Raw genomic sequence first — 15,311 nt, forward strand, 5'->3', positions numbered from 1 at the left:
GTGCTAACAAAGGCTCTTCTGTAAAACTCATATGCCCTAATTGGACAGCTACACATGCATGCTTTTTCTCATGTCCCTCTTTTTCTTTTATCTTCAATATTACTCTGACAGGATGATCACAAGCTGTCTGTTATGCGGGGTATTGCTTATAAAAATGAAATGCCGTGCTAATATGATATTTGAGTTTAAGTACCTCTAAAAGTATGACAAAGAGCTTAACAGATCATGTCACATATCTTGCTGTTTTGCTCTGAGATTACTTTTTTTTCTTTTTTTGACCATCTAAAAAAATCCACAGTAGTACAGACATTAATGGTCTGGCTTTTCAGTCAAAGTTAAATTTAATTTGTCATTGTCCAAAAATGACATTCCCACAATCAATATTTAGAACGAGTTGCACCAAAACTGAGGACGCGGCATTAACATAATATGTTCTGTCAGGATTAGACTTCCAGTAGATTGAATAAAGCTGTTAAATGCGTGCTGGTGTAATGTTTCATGCACATGAGACTTAAACAGTTCCATTGTTTTTGGGTCTTTGCAGGTGCCGTTCCCAGTTCTTCAGGGGGAAGGTGTGGAATATCTTGGCCGTGCTGATGAAGCCATCATTGCCATTTCTAACTACAGACTTCACATCAAGTTCAAGGACTCAGTGATCAATGTGAGTGCATGTCTCCGACAACAAACCTAACAAAGAATCACAGAACTGTCACTTCTGCCAGAGCCCTATGCCACCAGCAGAGGAGAGGGAAGGATGTTTAGTTTGGATGCAATTAGACTTTTTCCCTTCCCCCATATAAGTTTTTATTAAGAAATAACTGTGGCAACAAGGCAAATAAACTTTCAATGGGGTACCCGTAGAGCACTTTTAGCTTACTTGGCATGTAGTTGTTTGTACCAAGGTGAAATCACAGGAGCACTAGACCCTCTAATCCTGAAACCACAAAGGTTTAATGTGACATCCAGGCTGGCAGTGCTCTCCACCAGCTCGCTCCTGCTGACGTCAGGCCTTGCTCAAATACAAACAGGCTGGTTGTTTGCATTCACTGGCAATGAAAATCCTTCTTCCCCGATCCATGTCATCTTTTCCAGAAGGATTCAGCTTCTGGAAAAGATGACAGTTTTAAAAACGAAGGAGGTGGCGAGGGCCAATCACCGAGGCACGTCCTCACCTTAACTTTAAGCAGAGGAGAGTGAGATTACCACACAAAGTTCAAATGTCACAGACTAACAGTCCTTATCAAACTGATTTCCTACTTAGACAGACTCCTGCCTTGACCCCAGAAGCACACATGAACTGCATGAATGCCAGCAAACAACCTTTCACCCACACCTCCCCTTCACAACTCTTTACAGCCTCTTACTTTTAAGCTGTTTTCTTGCCCTTTGCTCCCGCCTGTGTTTGTCTTTCTCTTTATGATTTCCATTTGACTTGGCCATGTGCTACAAATAGTGCACAGCGTGATCCGCTCGGTTGTCTTTTCATCTCGCTGCCTCTTTGGTGTTTACTTTCCTTTTAACTCTTCATTTCCCAATGCCTCCTTTTTGGGTTTAATAGTTTGTTGTTTTGTTTTTTTTCCATTTCCTCCTGTCTTATTTCTTCCCTCCCTCCTTCTCTCCTTGTCTGTGCTCCATGGTGTCACTGTGTTTTAGACCTACCCAGGTGTGGACATTGACATATCTGTGAGTACCATATGATAAAACATCACCCTCTGCCATAGTCTAGACAGCTGTCATTAAGCTCCTCTTCACTTTACATGATTGGGATGCACTGAGGCCAAACTGTAATTTACATTCAGCAGAGTGGTAGATGGATTAATCATTTTGTGAAATGACTGTGTCGCCAGCACTCTCTCTCATGAATTAAACTGGCCATTATTTGTAAAAAGTGCACATACATAGTCCTTATGCTCAAAGGTTTGTCCATAAGGGATTTTTTAAACCTCGTCGGGGGTTCATTAACATCTTACTCTAAAGTACCACTTACCTGCTTGAAAAGCATAAGAGATGGCAGGTTTGTAGCTGTCACTTGGTATCATAACAGTTTTAGAGGCAAAGTTGGAACACCAGTGAGGCCTTTTGTTCCTCTGCAGTCAGGTTAAAGATTTACTTAGTGTGTCTAACCTGGATACAGTCTGTACTAGACCAGAGGGTGGTAATTTCTCTGCCAGTGTGCTGTCTGCTCACACAGTGGGCCATCAGGCTAAATGCACATGCTCTCTGTCTCCCTCTGCAGGTGCCTCTCAGGCTGATAGAAAGTGTAGAGAGCAGAGATATGTTCCAGTTGCACATCATTTGCAAAGACTCTAAAGTTGTCAGGTAAGGAGAGTCCCTCACTCTTACACTCTCTTACAGCACAGTACTCTGATACACATTTGAATTAGTAATATTATGGGTTCATTTAGGAAACTGTTCATATTACACATTACCAATTGTAAATTGTACACATTACAACAGACTGACCGAATTTGGAGTTCAGTTTGACTTGAGATCAAATTAAGCAATAATGTAAAGGACTTGACATGGAGAAAAAAAGCAACAACACAGAAATTATGTGTTTTTGCAGAACTGAACTGTACTTGTAGTCATTGATGATTTCAGTCACAACTTGTGACGCACTGTCATTCGCCCACCTTAGATAGGAAATGTAAAATAATATGTAGGTAATACTTCTTTGAAACTAAGGTTTCAAAGGTAATAAAGGGTGTTGGTAAATTCTCATCTTTATGTGTTCATGAACATCTGTAAAGTTTAAAACCAGTGGAACCGTTGCATACTCGGTAGCAGATGTGCCCAGCAGCATTTTGGTTCCTCATTATTAAGCAACCACGTTACTACTCTGGTTTAAAGGCTGGAAAATCACAGAACAGCTGATTTATTGTTTTGTTTTTTTTCTCCTAGTCCCCAGTGCATGAAGGGTTTGTTGGATCTCACTAATCTTTCTAATCTCCACAGATGCCACTTTGCAACGTTCAAGCAGTGCCAGGAGTGGGTCAAACGTCTGAACCGTTCCATAGCACACCCATCACGGCTGGAGGACCTGTTCGCCCTGGCCTATCACGCGTGGTGTCTAGGAGGCAGCGCTGACGATGAAGATCAGCACCTTCATCTTTGTCGCCCAGGTTCACACACATTCATTCACAGTTTTAGAACAAGTAAATGTTTGAGAGGGCATTTTTCATTTATACCCTCGGTCCATGTTCTATGTGTGTTTGTAGGTGATCATGTACGTCAGAGAATGGAAATGGAGGTCAAGAGGATGGGCTTCGATACTCAAAACATCTGGAGAGTGTCTGATATCAACTGCAACTACAAGTATGTCACTGATGCTTAACCATGAAAAGCACAGCAGGTATATCCCGATGACTGCATCTAGTTTTAGTAGTATAGAATGGTGTCATGATAAAGAGTAATGATTGGATAGTTGACGGTGAATGGCAGTGTTTCTGTGAGATTTCTGAGAGCTCTGCCAGAGTGGGAACTCTGGTTGGTAATATAAGTGTCTGAATTTTAGAGTTAGTTACTTTTTGATGAGATCCAAGGTTTTTCAGAAGGAGAGTGTCACCAGGGATGGGAGGGAAGAAAAGGGTACTCAAAGTGAAAGGCAACACCTAGAAGCAAATTCCACATCTTTTAGATATGTGACTTTGATGTTTTCATCATCATCCACTGTGACTAGAAGTCTTAATTGATTAATGGATGTCCAATAGGTACACTTTAAATAAGTCAAGCTAATGGCTAATCTAGGATGTCTTTAAAGCTGCAATTTTCCCTGCCATTGAAACAAACAGCTTTAGCGTGTGTGTATGTGTGCGTGTGTGTGTGTGTGTGTGTGTGCGCGCGCGCTGAGGCTACCAGGTTGGGTAGTTCAGCCTAAGATAAACTGTATTAAGGCAGTCACCTAAGTAGAAACAATAGACTGAATGGGTGTATGAGTGTGTGCACCTGTACATCGGGGTCTCCTTTGCAGTCTGGGTAAATAAATGCTACAAAAAAAAGGTCAGTCTGTTTGGAGGGCCCAGGAGAACACACCCCACTGAGACAGACACACACATAGAACAACTGGCTAATTAAACAAGTCACAGCCTGCTGAGGCCCATGACTCAGCACTGTATTTTACACACACACACAGTCTCTCTCCCTCCTGCTGTTAGACTCTGAGCAAGTGAATAGAATTTGAAGAAAGTATCCTGGGAGAGAAAGAGGAGAAAGCAGAGACAGATGGAGGTTTCTGATTTGTTCTCTGGACTAGCTGAGATATTGATGCTGCAGTGACCCTGAAAACCAGAACATTTTAGGGAATGTCCTTTTGCAGCCAGTTTCATCTTGGTTTTCCTCATCAAAAGATAATGCAGCATTATAAATGGTTTTAAAACTTCCTTTAGAACCTCTAACCTCCTGTTCATCCTGTAGGTTGTGCTCCAGCTACCCACAGAAGCTTCTGATTCCAATCTGGATCACTGACAAGGAGCTGGAGAGTGTGGCTTCTTTTAGATCCTGGAAGAGGATCCCAGTGGTGGTCTACAGGTAACTTTGTGTGCATGTTTTCTTCAGCTTATATGGGTGCAAGCTGAAGAAAATCCATAATTTTAGGTTAATTAACTCTGTAACCTTCGTTTCCAGGCACCAGAAGAACGGGGCAGTGATCGCCCGCTGTAGCCAGCCTGAGATTAGCTGGTGGGGCTGGAGGAACACAGATGATGAGTATCTAGTTACGTCCATTGCTAAGGCCTGTCAGATGGACAGCGGAACCAAGGGTGCACAAACAAATCGACAACGTGGGGAAGCTACTGACTCTTCCGATGGTGATTTTGGTAATCTTGCTGTTTGATTTTCTTTGCACGTCCATACTTGCACTCCTCATCTATTTGCACATCTCTGCATTACACGATGACCCTGTTTGTCAAATTAAACCAGTGGTTCCCAAACCTTTTTTGCTGGGCCCCCCTTGTTTTACAAGAAAAATGTTCGCGCCCCCCCTCGCGCGCACGCATGAACACATCCTCCAACCACACACACCCATATTTTGCTCCATTGCGGTTTATTTCACACCTCAAACATTTAGTAAACAATTAAGCAAATACAAGTAATCTGCAATAAATTACAGGTAGTAAGAAAATAAACTACTAAGTCTTTTATGCTACGTCCACACCTACACGGGTATTTTTGAAAACGCAGCTGTTTCATCCACACGTAAACGGCGTTTCGAATCACTCTGCAAAATGGGTTCAAAAACATAAATAACTGTAGGATGCTGTTTGTCCGTGATTTGAACCGGGGGAACAAATTGTGGCAGGATCAGCCTGATGTTATTTGTATCCCGCTGTAACTTTACTGTATAAAGAGCTAACATCTCCAAAATGTCAGGAGTAGTTAGTCATTACAACAAGTGTTTGTGAACTACAAATCAAGAATGTGGGATACTGTTTGTCCGTGATTTAAACAGCCCAGCACTGCTCCCAACAAAGGGAAAACCAATCCTGCAGGGAGACCTACCTTGGCACTTGTGCAGGTGAAACCAAAGGGAAGATTTGCTTCACCATATTTTCTAGTCTTTGGCTTAGAATGAAGTTGGTTTGGAAACGTATTCAGCTATGCTTCATCTCCTGCTTTGCGTTTGTGTGGGCGCCCGTGCTAGCAGTGTCCAAGCGTTGTTGTTGGTTTTTTTTTTTCCCTTTTCATGCCGCGCCCCCCCTGCAATGGCTCTGCGCCCCCCCCTAGGGGGCGGGCCCCACACTTTGGGAACGTCTGAATTAAACCATCCAGGGTCTAAATTCACTCGTTTTCTTAAAGTCACAGCTAGTGATCGCATCATATTGCAGTCTACTCAGGCAGCCCACACACCTATACCAAACAGAGTGCTTCCAGTAGTGAGTGTCTGAAACAGACTCTCTCTCTGCAGTCATCCAGACACATAACAGCAGATCACGCTGTGCAAACCTGGCCAAACACTCTCTAACTCTAGACTTCTTTCACAAACTTTGACCAGAGAGAAAGAGATGCATTTATCTGTTGTTTAATTATCAATTTTTACTTCCAAGAGAACCAACACATAATAAATTGTAATGTAACTGCATTTTCAATAATACCTGCAAATACATAAATACATCATCACCAATTTAAAGTATAAAGGTAGCTGATTAACATGAATCGCTTTTATTCTGCACATCATAAATTTAATTAGCTTCTTTTTAATCAGCACTTTGAACTTTGAGAGGACATCAGTAAATTTCCAGGTTGTAAACAGCCGCTAATAGCTAGGACTCTGGTGTTTTCAGAGCTTTGCAAGCATTCACAGGGCTGGGAATGTGTTTTTTGTTTTTGTTTTTTTCCATTGCTAATGTCCTCCTTTTTAACAGAAAGTACATGCATCAGTGTTGCTGCATTGTAATTATTGTGAGTTACAGAAAGTAGGACAGCTGTCAGCACAGCTTTCACAGTTCAGAAAAACAACTCTTTGTATCTTTTTCAGTGGTTTTGCTTTCCTTTTTTCCCTCCATATTAACTTATAAGGAACACACAGATATGTCAAATTACAGAAAGTGATAAAAGAGCTTTTAACACAATTAGAGAAGGGTGCAGAGAGAAGTATTTCAGTTCCAGTCGTATTTCTCTGTAGAAGCTGTGGGAAGGAGGCTTCTTGACTTACCAGGTAACGCAGTGGTGTTCATCATGAGGAGATATTGATTTTCAGTAGGTTACAAATAGAGTCAGTTTCTCTTAATCATGTTCCCTGCACTTCTGACACCGTCCTCCTCCTTTCACACTTTCTCTTTCTTCCTTTCCCTGGCAGGTCGATTCGCATTACACTGTCTGCTCATAATGATCAGAATCTTCTCTTTCCCCAGACTCATCTCTGACGGGTGGCTCCAGCTGCAATGACAACACTGTGACACAGAAGCTGCTGATTCTGGATGCTCGCTCATACACTGCTGCAGTGGCTAACCGAGCTAAGGGCGGAGGCTGCGAATGTGAAGGTTGGCATAATCCCAAAAATTTTTGCACCATCTTCAAAAAGTCAAATTAAATGTGTATGTATCATTTGGCGTCTGATTCTACTGAGTCAAGCAGACAGGAAACTCAGTGAGAAGTAAAACAGTGTTTTTACTCAGAACTTTAAAATTGCCTGCTTGTGGTGACTTAACATAATTTTAATATCCAACTTTATAATTCCTCTCAGCTCTATGGAGCTTAATTATTTTTTAATTACTTGTGTAACAATCAGAAACAATTTGAATAATACTAAAGCCAGCTGGACAAGTATATGGGTAATTATATCATAATTCAACTTTTTCCTTGATCAGCTTGAATATTTAAAACTAATGGCTTTCAGATAGGCTCTGCTATGATGGCAGTTTAGAGCATATTGGTTGTGATTTGTAGCTTTTGCACACACTTTAATTCTTGTCAGTGCTCATGCTGTTAGACCTGTCTTATAGAAATCATCATTTACAGAGCAAGTTTAAAATTAAAATATAAATACAGGCCATTTACCATTTACCATAAAATGTTCTTTGTGTAGCTTTTGATCACACATCTGTTTAACAAAGTGCTGCTTTTCCATTATGGAAACAATCCCCTCTCTCTACAGTGACTTGCTAACACATTTAGTGCAGTCCAGTTTGACTAAATGGACAATATTATTGCTACCAGTGACTACACACAGTCACTGTTAGATGACTATGAATGTTGCACTGAAAGCAAATTGTTGTTTGTTTGTATTCAGAGTACTACCCCAGCTGTGAGGTCATGTTCATGGGAATGGCCAACATCCATGCTATCCGGAACAGTTTCCAGGCTCTCAGGGCTGTCTGCAGTCAGATCCCCGATCCAGGAAAGTAAGTCGATCTATGTGACCTTTCTCTCTGAGCGGCTCTGGCCTCATTTGCACCTCCCTCCACCTTCTCTGTTTAAGTGGGTTCACCACACAGTAAGGCAACACCACACAGGCACAGGAACACAGTCCTGTTCCTGCTGGGCTTGCCAGCTGTCTGTCTGTACACGTCAACCAACAGCACATGTGTGTTATGGCTGTCCATTTGTTCCCATGTTTACATGTGTTTTCAGTGCGTCAGCTGTGTGTATTTTACATCGAATGTGTGAAGTGAAGCAGAAAGGCCTCCAGAGAGGTGCCTCCCTGCTCTGTCATAGTTAACCCAAATAACCCAATCCATGCTGTATCCAGTCTTCAGATTACCTCAGTTATGACATATTCCATATAGGTTAGTTGTTGCCTAATCAACCCCCTCTCGTGTTTCCAGCTGGCTTTCAGCACTGGAGAGCACCCGTTGGCTGCAGCACCTGTCGGTCATGCTGAAGGCTGCCACTCTGGTATGTTCAGCAGTCGAGCGGGACGGTCGTCCTGTCCTGGTACACTGCTCAGACGGGTGGGACCGCACGCCTCAGATTGTAGCCCTCGCCAAGGTCCTGCTGGACCCCTACTACAGGACATTAGAGGTGAGCATCTGCACAGTTCAGTATTAATCTAATGTATTTGATTTTTAGATGACATGCAGGCATATTCTCATAGATATGGTAAGCACTTATTTTGCTGGATTCTCTTGTTGCTTTTGGTACTGACTTCTGTGCTATTCACAGGGTTTCCAGGTGCTCGTAGAGACTGAATGGCTGGACTTTGGTCATAAGTTTGGGGACCGCTGTGGCCACCAGGAGAACTCAGACGATGTGAGCGAGCAGTGTCCCGTCTTCCTGCAGTGGCTGGATTGTGTTCACCAGCTGCTCAAACAGTTCCCCTGCCTGTTTGAGTTCAACGAGGCCTTCCTGGTGGGTGGTTGGATAGTCTGTCTTATGCATTAATCTCTACATGTTCTTTAAACTTCAAAAAGTGTCCAGGATTACATGAAACCATACATTTGGCCTAATGAATAAAGTCTTGGGTCACATGGTCATGTTTCACATCAGTCAGCTGTCTCACACACACCGACAATGAGAGTTAAAGTTAATCAGTGCTGTAATTAAAGGCCTGACTTGATGCATCTTCTTCACATGTCCAGGTCAAGTTGGTGCAGCACACATACTCGTGTCTTTACGGCACGTTTCTGTGCAACAACGCTCGTGAAAGGGAGGCAAAGAATATCTACAAACGCACCTGCTCTGTGTGGTCTCTGCTTCGCACAGCAAACAAGAACTTCCAGAACTTCCTCTACATCCCTTCTCATGACATGGTACCTGCCGGTTTTCACAGCTTTTGTACAGGGTGGGCCATTTATATGGATACACCGTAATAAAATGGGAATGGTTGGTGATATTAAAGTCCTATTTGTGGCACATTAGTATATGTGAGGGGGCAAACTCCTCAAGATGGGTGGTGACCATGGTGGCCATTTAGATGAACAGTTTCCTGGAAATGGATTGGTCGTCGTGGGTCAGTTGAATGGCCCCCAAGGTCTCCCAATCTGACCCCCTTAGACTTTTATCTTTGGGGTCATCTGAAGGCAATTGTCTATGGTGTAAAGATACGAGATGTGCAGCACCTGAAACTACGGATACTGGATGCCTGTTCTGGCATTTCTCCTGCGGTGTTGCTATCAGTGTGTGAAGAGTGGGAGAAGAGGGTTGCATTGACAATCCAACACAATGGGCAGCACATTGAACACATTTTATAAGTGGTCAGAAACTTGTAAATAACTCATGAAAGAATAAAGTTACGTTGAAACCAAGCACACCACTGTTTTTCTTGTGACATTACCAATAAGTTTGATGTGTCACATGGCCCTCTTCCTATTGAAAAAACAAAAGTTGTATCCAAGATGGCCGACTTCTAAATGGCCACCATGGTCACCACCCATCTTGAGGAGTTTGCCCCCTCACATATACTAATGTGCCTCAAACAGGACTTTAATATCACCAACCATTCCCATTTTATTACGGTGTATCCATATAAATGGCCCACCCTGTAGTTTAGTATAGTTGCAGCTGGAAGTTGCTTCCTGAGTGTTTCCTTTTAAAGCCACTGTGGTTTTCAGTTAGTGTTCAGTGAGGTGACTTGCTGAAGGAAACAGTTGATAATAGTAATGATCATAATCTTCAGTCACAATCTCAGTGAGCACAATAAGTGTTTTGATTAATGGATAATGTGACGCCGATTTTGAACTTCAGTATGATTAAAGATTAAATCTATCCTACTTTCCCTGCCATCCTTTCTGATGCACGTCCTGAGACTTTGGATTTTAGACGCCATTACTATGTACTTATCCTCCCGGTGTATTTGTCTGCCAGGTGCTGCAGCCAGTCTGCCATACTCGGGCACTACAGTTGTGGACAGCCGTCTACCTGCCCACCTCCTCCCCCTGCACTGCTGTGGATGATTCTGTGGATCTCTACCTCCCGCCCTCTATCACAGGAGATGAGCTTACCTCCCGTTCCCTGGACAGGTCTGTTTGTCTGAGCAATACTATTGCCGCAGTCTGACTAGTAATGTTATGGCAAACAGTCAGACTGCCCTCTAGAGTTCAAAATGGAGAACTGTATTGCTGCATTTTATACACATTAAAAAATAAGATCTGTATGTACTGGTGATTTACAGACTTCCTAAGACCCGCTCCATGGATGACCTGCTGTCAGCTTTTGAGAATGGGATGCCCCTGACACGAACATCAAGCGACCCCAATCTCAACAAGCACTGCCAGGAGGGTCGCTCTGCACTGGAGCCCTCACCTGCTGTGGAAGAACCCGCTGTAGAAGGCTCCAACGAGCTCATACCTGACACTGCGGTGGACAGTGGAGAGGGACAATCTGTGCATCCGACTCCAGAAGCTGTCCCAGGTGTAGCGGGTGCTGAAGAGGCTGTGGATGGACCCTGTTTCACTACGCAGCCCCTGCCTTCCCTGCCCCTCTCACCTGTTCCCCTCAGTGAGGATGTCACACTTGCTCACACTGCCTTTTCCACTCCTGCCCTCATGCAAGCTTTGCATCAGATCACAGATACTCCACTCCAACAAGCTCCAATGGAGGCTGAGAGCCCTTGTAGGACTGCTGAGAGTATACCATCACCCACTCATAAATCAGAGCCCTGCTTACCTCTGCCCTGCAAAAGCACTCAACCTGCAGCCAACACACCAACCTCTGTATTTGAAGGACAAATTGATAGTCAGTCAAAGAGCCTGCTGGCTGTAAAGCAGCTAACACCACTCCTTCCCATGGGGGACTCCACTGAGACTCTTACAGGTGAGAATGATCATCCCCCCAACTCGCCCTCCGCAGTGACCCAGGAATTTACGCAAAATACTTTGAATGATGAGGAGCAGCCTGAGTTTCAGCCACAAGCTCAACCCCAGAAGGAGGAGGAGGACACGAGGACAAATGGGGCGAGTGGAAGAGAGCGCGTGTTAGCGGCAGCTCCTGTAGACTGCATCCAGTTAACTGCTCGCCCTCTGATCTCCCAGAGCCAGCTCTCGGACCTGTGCTTGCTCAGCTCCCACTGGGAGAGTGTCCAGGGTCTGGTCCAGTCTGCCTCTGGTGCCAGCCGGGCCCAGCACCCCAACATCCAGCAGAGCCGCCGGCTTGCCAGTAAACTCCTCCGCGCCCAGGGCTTTGCCATTGCCAATGGCTCGCAGTGCTGCCGCAGGGAGGCTCTCTGTTGTCCGAGCAGTGCGCTGCAGACTGGATGGCCTACCAGGAGTGCAGGCTACACTGGACTGTGTGGGCCTGCTGCCCTCACCAGCTACTCACTGGCAGCCCATCAGCTCCTGCCAGCCTCTTATTCCTCACCCTCAGCTTCCAGCTCGCCACCACCTCCCCATGCCCTGGCTTACCTGGATGACGACGGGCTGCCTGTGCCGATGGATGCCGTGCAGCAGAGATTGCGTCAGATCGAGGCGGGTTACAAGCAGGAGGTTGAGGTGCTGCGACAGCAGGTGCGACAGCTGCAGATGAGGCTTGAGAGTCAACAGTATGGCACCCCTCCCTCAGAGCCATACGTCGAGTACGAGGATGACATTGTGAGTGACTTTTTAAGCACAGACTTTACTGAAAGAGCTAAAAGCATTTCTCTTTGTCTTCAGAGTATTTACTCTCAATTATTTTCAGAAGAGTTCTTATTTGCATCCATCCGCTGATCTCATTCTGTTCTCTCCTTAGACATGTCTGCGTGAGTCAGACAACAGCAATGAGGAAGATTCTCTGTCTACCCACAGCGAGGACCGTCTGTCCGAGGGCAGCTGGGATCGAGTGGAGCCCAGGGACACTGAGGTGAGTGTCCTACAGAGCTTCTGTCTTCACTCTTCCTTTCTTGTTCCCACTCACTTCTCACTTGCATGTCCAGGAGCAGAGCTATGTCTCACACTTTTCTGATACCTATCTCTGTGTGTAGGTTACGAGGTGGGTGCCCGACCACATGGCCTCCCATTGTTTCAACTGTGACTGTGAGTTCTGGATAGCCAAGAGACGTCACCACTGCAGGTAGAGACTTCATTGTGTTTCTTTTTTGTTGTTAATTTTTCCAACATGTGCTCAAACTTGGAGGAAAAAATAGATAAATGCCAAGATTAGACTAGATTAATATTAGTGTGGAAATATTTGTGTTTACGTATTTGCTCAGATTAAGAAAGTAAATGTGAAGCCATAAGCCTGTTAGCTCAGATTAACTAATGCTAGCTTTGCTAGCTGTCAGTAGTGTGAAAGCATCTTGTTGCTGTGTTACTGGGCAATTATGTGCTCAGCTATTCCTTTTATTCTGGCGCAGTTTTGAAGGCAAATTTGGTTGCTGTTTGAATAAAACCAGACAAACTGTTCAGCCGGTTTTCAGTCTTTGTGCTAAGTTAATCTGACCAGCTGCTGGTTAACATCAAGTACAAGATTAGTCTCATCGTCTCACTCTGAACAAGAAAGAATAAGTACATTTTCCAAATGCTGTGCAAATTCTTTTTAACATTTAAGCCTTAATATTTTTTCGCATTTGAAGTGAAGCTGCTTCACGATTAGCACTTGTCTAAGAGATCTGAGTGTTTCCCTTTAAAAGCTGGCTGTGTTTGTATATTTTGTATGCCTGTTTCTCTCTGCACTCTTTAGTTGCACAGTGACTCTGCCAAAGCAGCAGCATGCCTTTAAAAGACAATTTGCTGTGCATTTTCCAAGCTTTGGTTTCAGCATCAAAGGCTCTTGACTCACTGGGGAATTAATTATATGCTCCACTGAGACATTTTAGGCAGGGGGGAAAATTCATATTCACAGGCAGAGCAGCACTCTGAGCAGGGCATGTGTTCAACTGTTAGATCCATTTTTTATGTAACTTAAACACAGCAAGTTTTCCAACATGTAATAAATAGAATCAGCTGATTTATAATGTATGTAAACAATGACTTGTGTTTCCGTTCCCAAATGTAATAGAGACGGATGGAATGCAGTAAAGTTGCCATGTGTGAAAAGACCTTTAAATGTGCTTCAGGAAGAAGCGTAAAACTGTTTGTGTTGCTCATCAATCCATAATCTGCATTTAGCCTTTTCATTTTTGCCCTCTCTGGGTCCTGAGGATCTTTTATTTTGAAATCTTATACGTTTGGTATCTAAAGTGTCTTAGAAACCTTCACATCAAATATTATTTGTCCTATTAATAACGTTACATGTGTTCTCCATTTTCAGGAACTGTGGTAATGTGTTCTGTAAAGACTGTTGTCACCTGAAGCTTCCCATCCCAGACCAGCAGCTTTACGACCCCGTGTTGGTGTGCAACACCTGCCACGACCTGCTCCTCGAGTCCCGCACCCGCGAGATCCGTAGCCAGCAGCTTAAGAAGGCCATCGCTACAGCCTCCAGCTGAGAGAAACCTCTGAAGCATTGTCGCCTCGGCTTTGTCCTGCTCGTATGGGACTGATAAGCTGTGCGCTGTTTTTACCGCCAATCAGCTGTAGTTTGGCTGCAGGGGCGGGAATGAGGGGCAGTTGTTACTCTTTGGGACGCTGGGCTTTAAAAACGGAGATGTACGTATAGACTGTAATAGAAGGGATTGCTAAGGCATGCTAGCAGGTGGAGGAGGGGGTTGGTCAAAGACATCTTTAGGCCTAAGCGCCGCAGCGTCCTGCTGCCTCCACACGGCTCAGTCCTCTAGTGGTGCCCCCGCCTGAGACACATCTCCAACCTGTCCACACACCTTTTAGTACCAAACACCTGCACCCTCCTGACGGACACCGTCTCGCAGTTCAGAGGACAATCGCTCACCCTTCCACGTGTCGGGGGACTCCAAAGCCTGTACCTGTACTACTGGAGGCTTTCAACTTTAAAAGAAAAGAAATGCTGCTACAGTATTTAAAAGTCTAATTTTGTATTCTTATTTTGTGCACTACTAGCTGTCATGTAATGGAGGGCACTTGTGACCAAACTTGAGCAAAAGGGAGAAATCTGCTGTTTACTTTGCCATTGCATCTTTTTTGCTGTTGTTGTTTTTTTTGTCCTCTCGGAGCCTGAATGTAACATGTGATGGATAACTGGACTGGGTTTATGTTAACGTGCATTTGGTAGGTCCTGTACATGTTCATTGCTGCAGTGTGTTCTGTATGTGCACAGTCGATGTGGTTGTGTCTTTTATCTATGCTTTTCTCTGGTATAGTCGCGGTGCAACGCTCTGAGGGATGTGTGGCGCACACTGATGTGGTTTTGCGGGGACAGAAGGAGGGTGGGAGGCAGCAGGTTTCTGTGAAGTCTTCTTCAGATGAGTCATTTGAAGGTGCTTGGAAGATGTAACTGAAGGGTTGTGCTGATGTTCCTCTAGTCGAATGGCTTGGTGTCCACATAAAGCTCTATGTCCATCTGACTGACTCCTCCACATGCTGAGGACTGAACAGAGCTCTTAGTTTTTTGTTTTTTAAGGGTAGCTTGGCAACAGTCCCCTTAAAAATGTTTGTCTACTGGTTGTTGAGACAATGGTGCCATATTTTGTTTTGTCTCTCTCTCTCTCTCTTTTTTTTTTTCTTTTCAAAGGATATTTCTTTGTTATGGATGGCAGCAGGTTTCTAATCGGCCACCTCTCTGTATGTTTAATGGTACAGATAGCTAGCTGCTTAATAACACTGAGACGACTAAAGATTAACTGAGAGTTTGATAACAAGAGGCTAACAGTGTCAGTGGATAATCGGATATCACTGCATTCGTTACCTTTGTAGTTATCATCGTCTAATATTTGGAATCTTTTGCACGGTGTTTATGAAGTTGAAATCTTTGAGGAGCTCAGAAATGTAACATACATAGTTATCTGATCCGTAGTGGTGGCTAAAACCTGTCACTTAATGAATTATTGTTGTAAAGAAATGCACTGTAAAAATGAAATCCCATGGGTTAAAATAAAGGATTATATCATG

General features: G+C 44.0%; 1 protein-coding gene across 6 annotated transcripts in view; it reads left to right on the plus strand.

The window, feature by feature from the left end:
* The window catches only part of mtmr4 (myotubularin related protein 4), a 44,518-nt gene extending 29,207 nt beyond the window's left edge, over positions 1-15,311 (plus strand). For 3 of the 6 annotated variants that reach the window (XM_035911479.2, XM_035911480.2, XM_035911477.2), the window contains 16 exons: positions 545-661; positions 1,654-1,683; positions 2,237-2,319; positions 2,956-3,315; positions 4,414-4,527; positions 4,624-4,814; positions 6,849-6,977; positions 7,727-7,838; positions 8,262-8,457; positions 8,599-8,784; positions 9,015-9,185; positions 10,240-10,394; positions 10,547-11,960; positions 12,100-12,210; positions 12,332-12,420; positions 13,600-15,311. In XM_035911479.2, the coding sequence (XP_035767372.1) occupies positions 545-661; positions 1,654-1,683; positions 2,237-2,319; positions 2,956-3,315; positions 4,414-4,527; positions 4,624-4,814; positions 6,849-6,977; positions 7,727-7,838; positions 8,262-8,457; positions 8,599-8,784; positions 9,015-9,185; positions 10,240-10,394; positions 10,547-11,960; positions 12,100-12,210; positions 12,332-12,420; positions 13,600-13,777 (3,636 nt within the window). In that variant the 3' untranslated portion in view covers positions 13,778-15,311. The remainder of the gene's footprint in view (positions 1-544; positions 662-1,653; positions 1,684-2,236; positions 2,320-2,955; positions 3,316-4,413; positions 4,528-4,623; positions 4,815-6,848; positions 6,978-7,726; positions 7,839-8,261; positions 8,458-8,598; positions 8,785-9,014; positions 9,186-10,239; positions 10,395-10,546; positions 11,961-12,099; positions 12,211-12,331; positions 12,421-13,599) is intronic. The other 3 variants (XM_006799569.2, XM_006799570.3, XM_035911478.2) reach the window with 3 other exon arrangements.

This window comes from Neolamprologus brichardi, chromosome 10 (assembly GCF_056152115.1).
Source record: "Neolamprologus brichardi isolate AB-2024 chromosome 10, ASM5615211v1, whole genome shotgun sequence".
Taxonomy (NCBI): Eukaryota; Metazoa; Chordata; class Actinopteri; order Cichliformes; family Cichlidae; genus Neolamprologus; species Neolamprologus brichardi.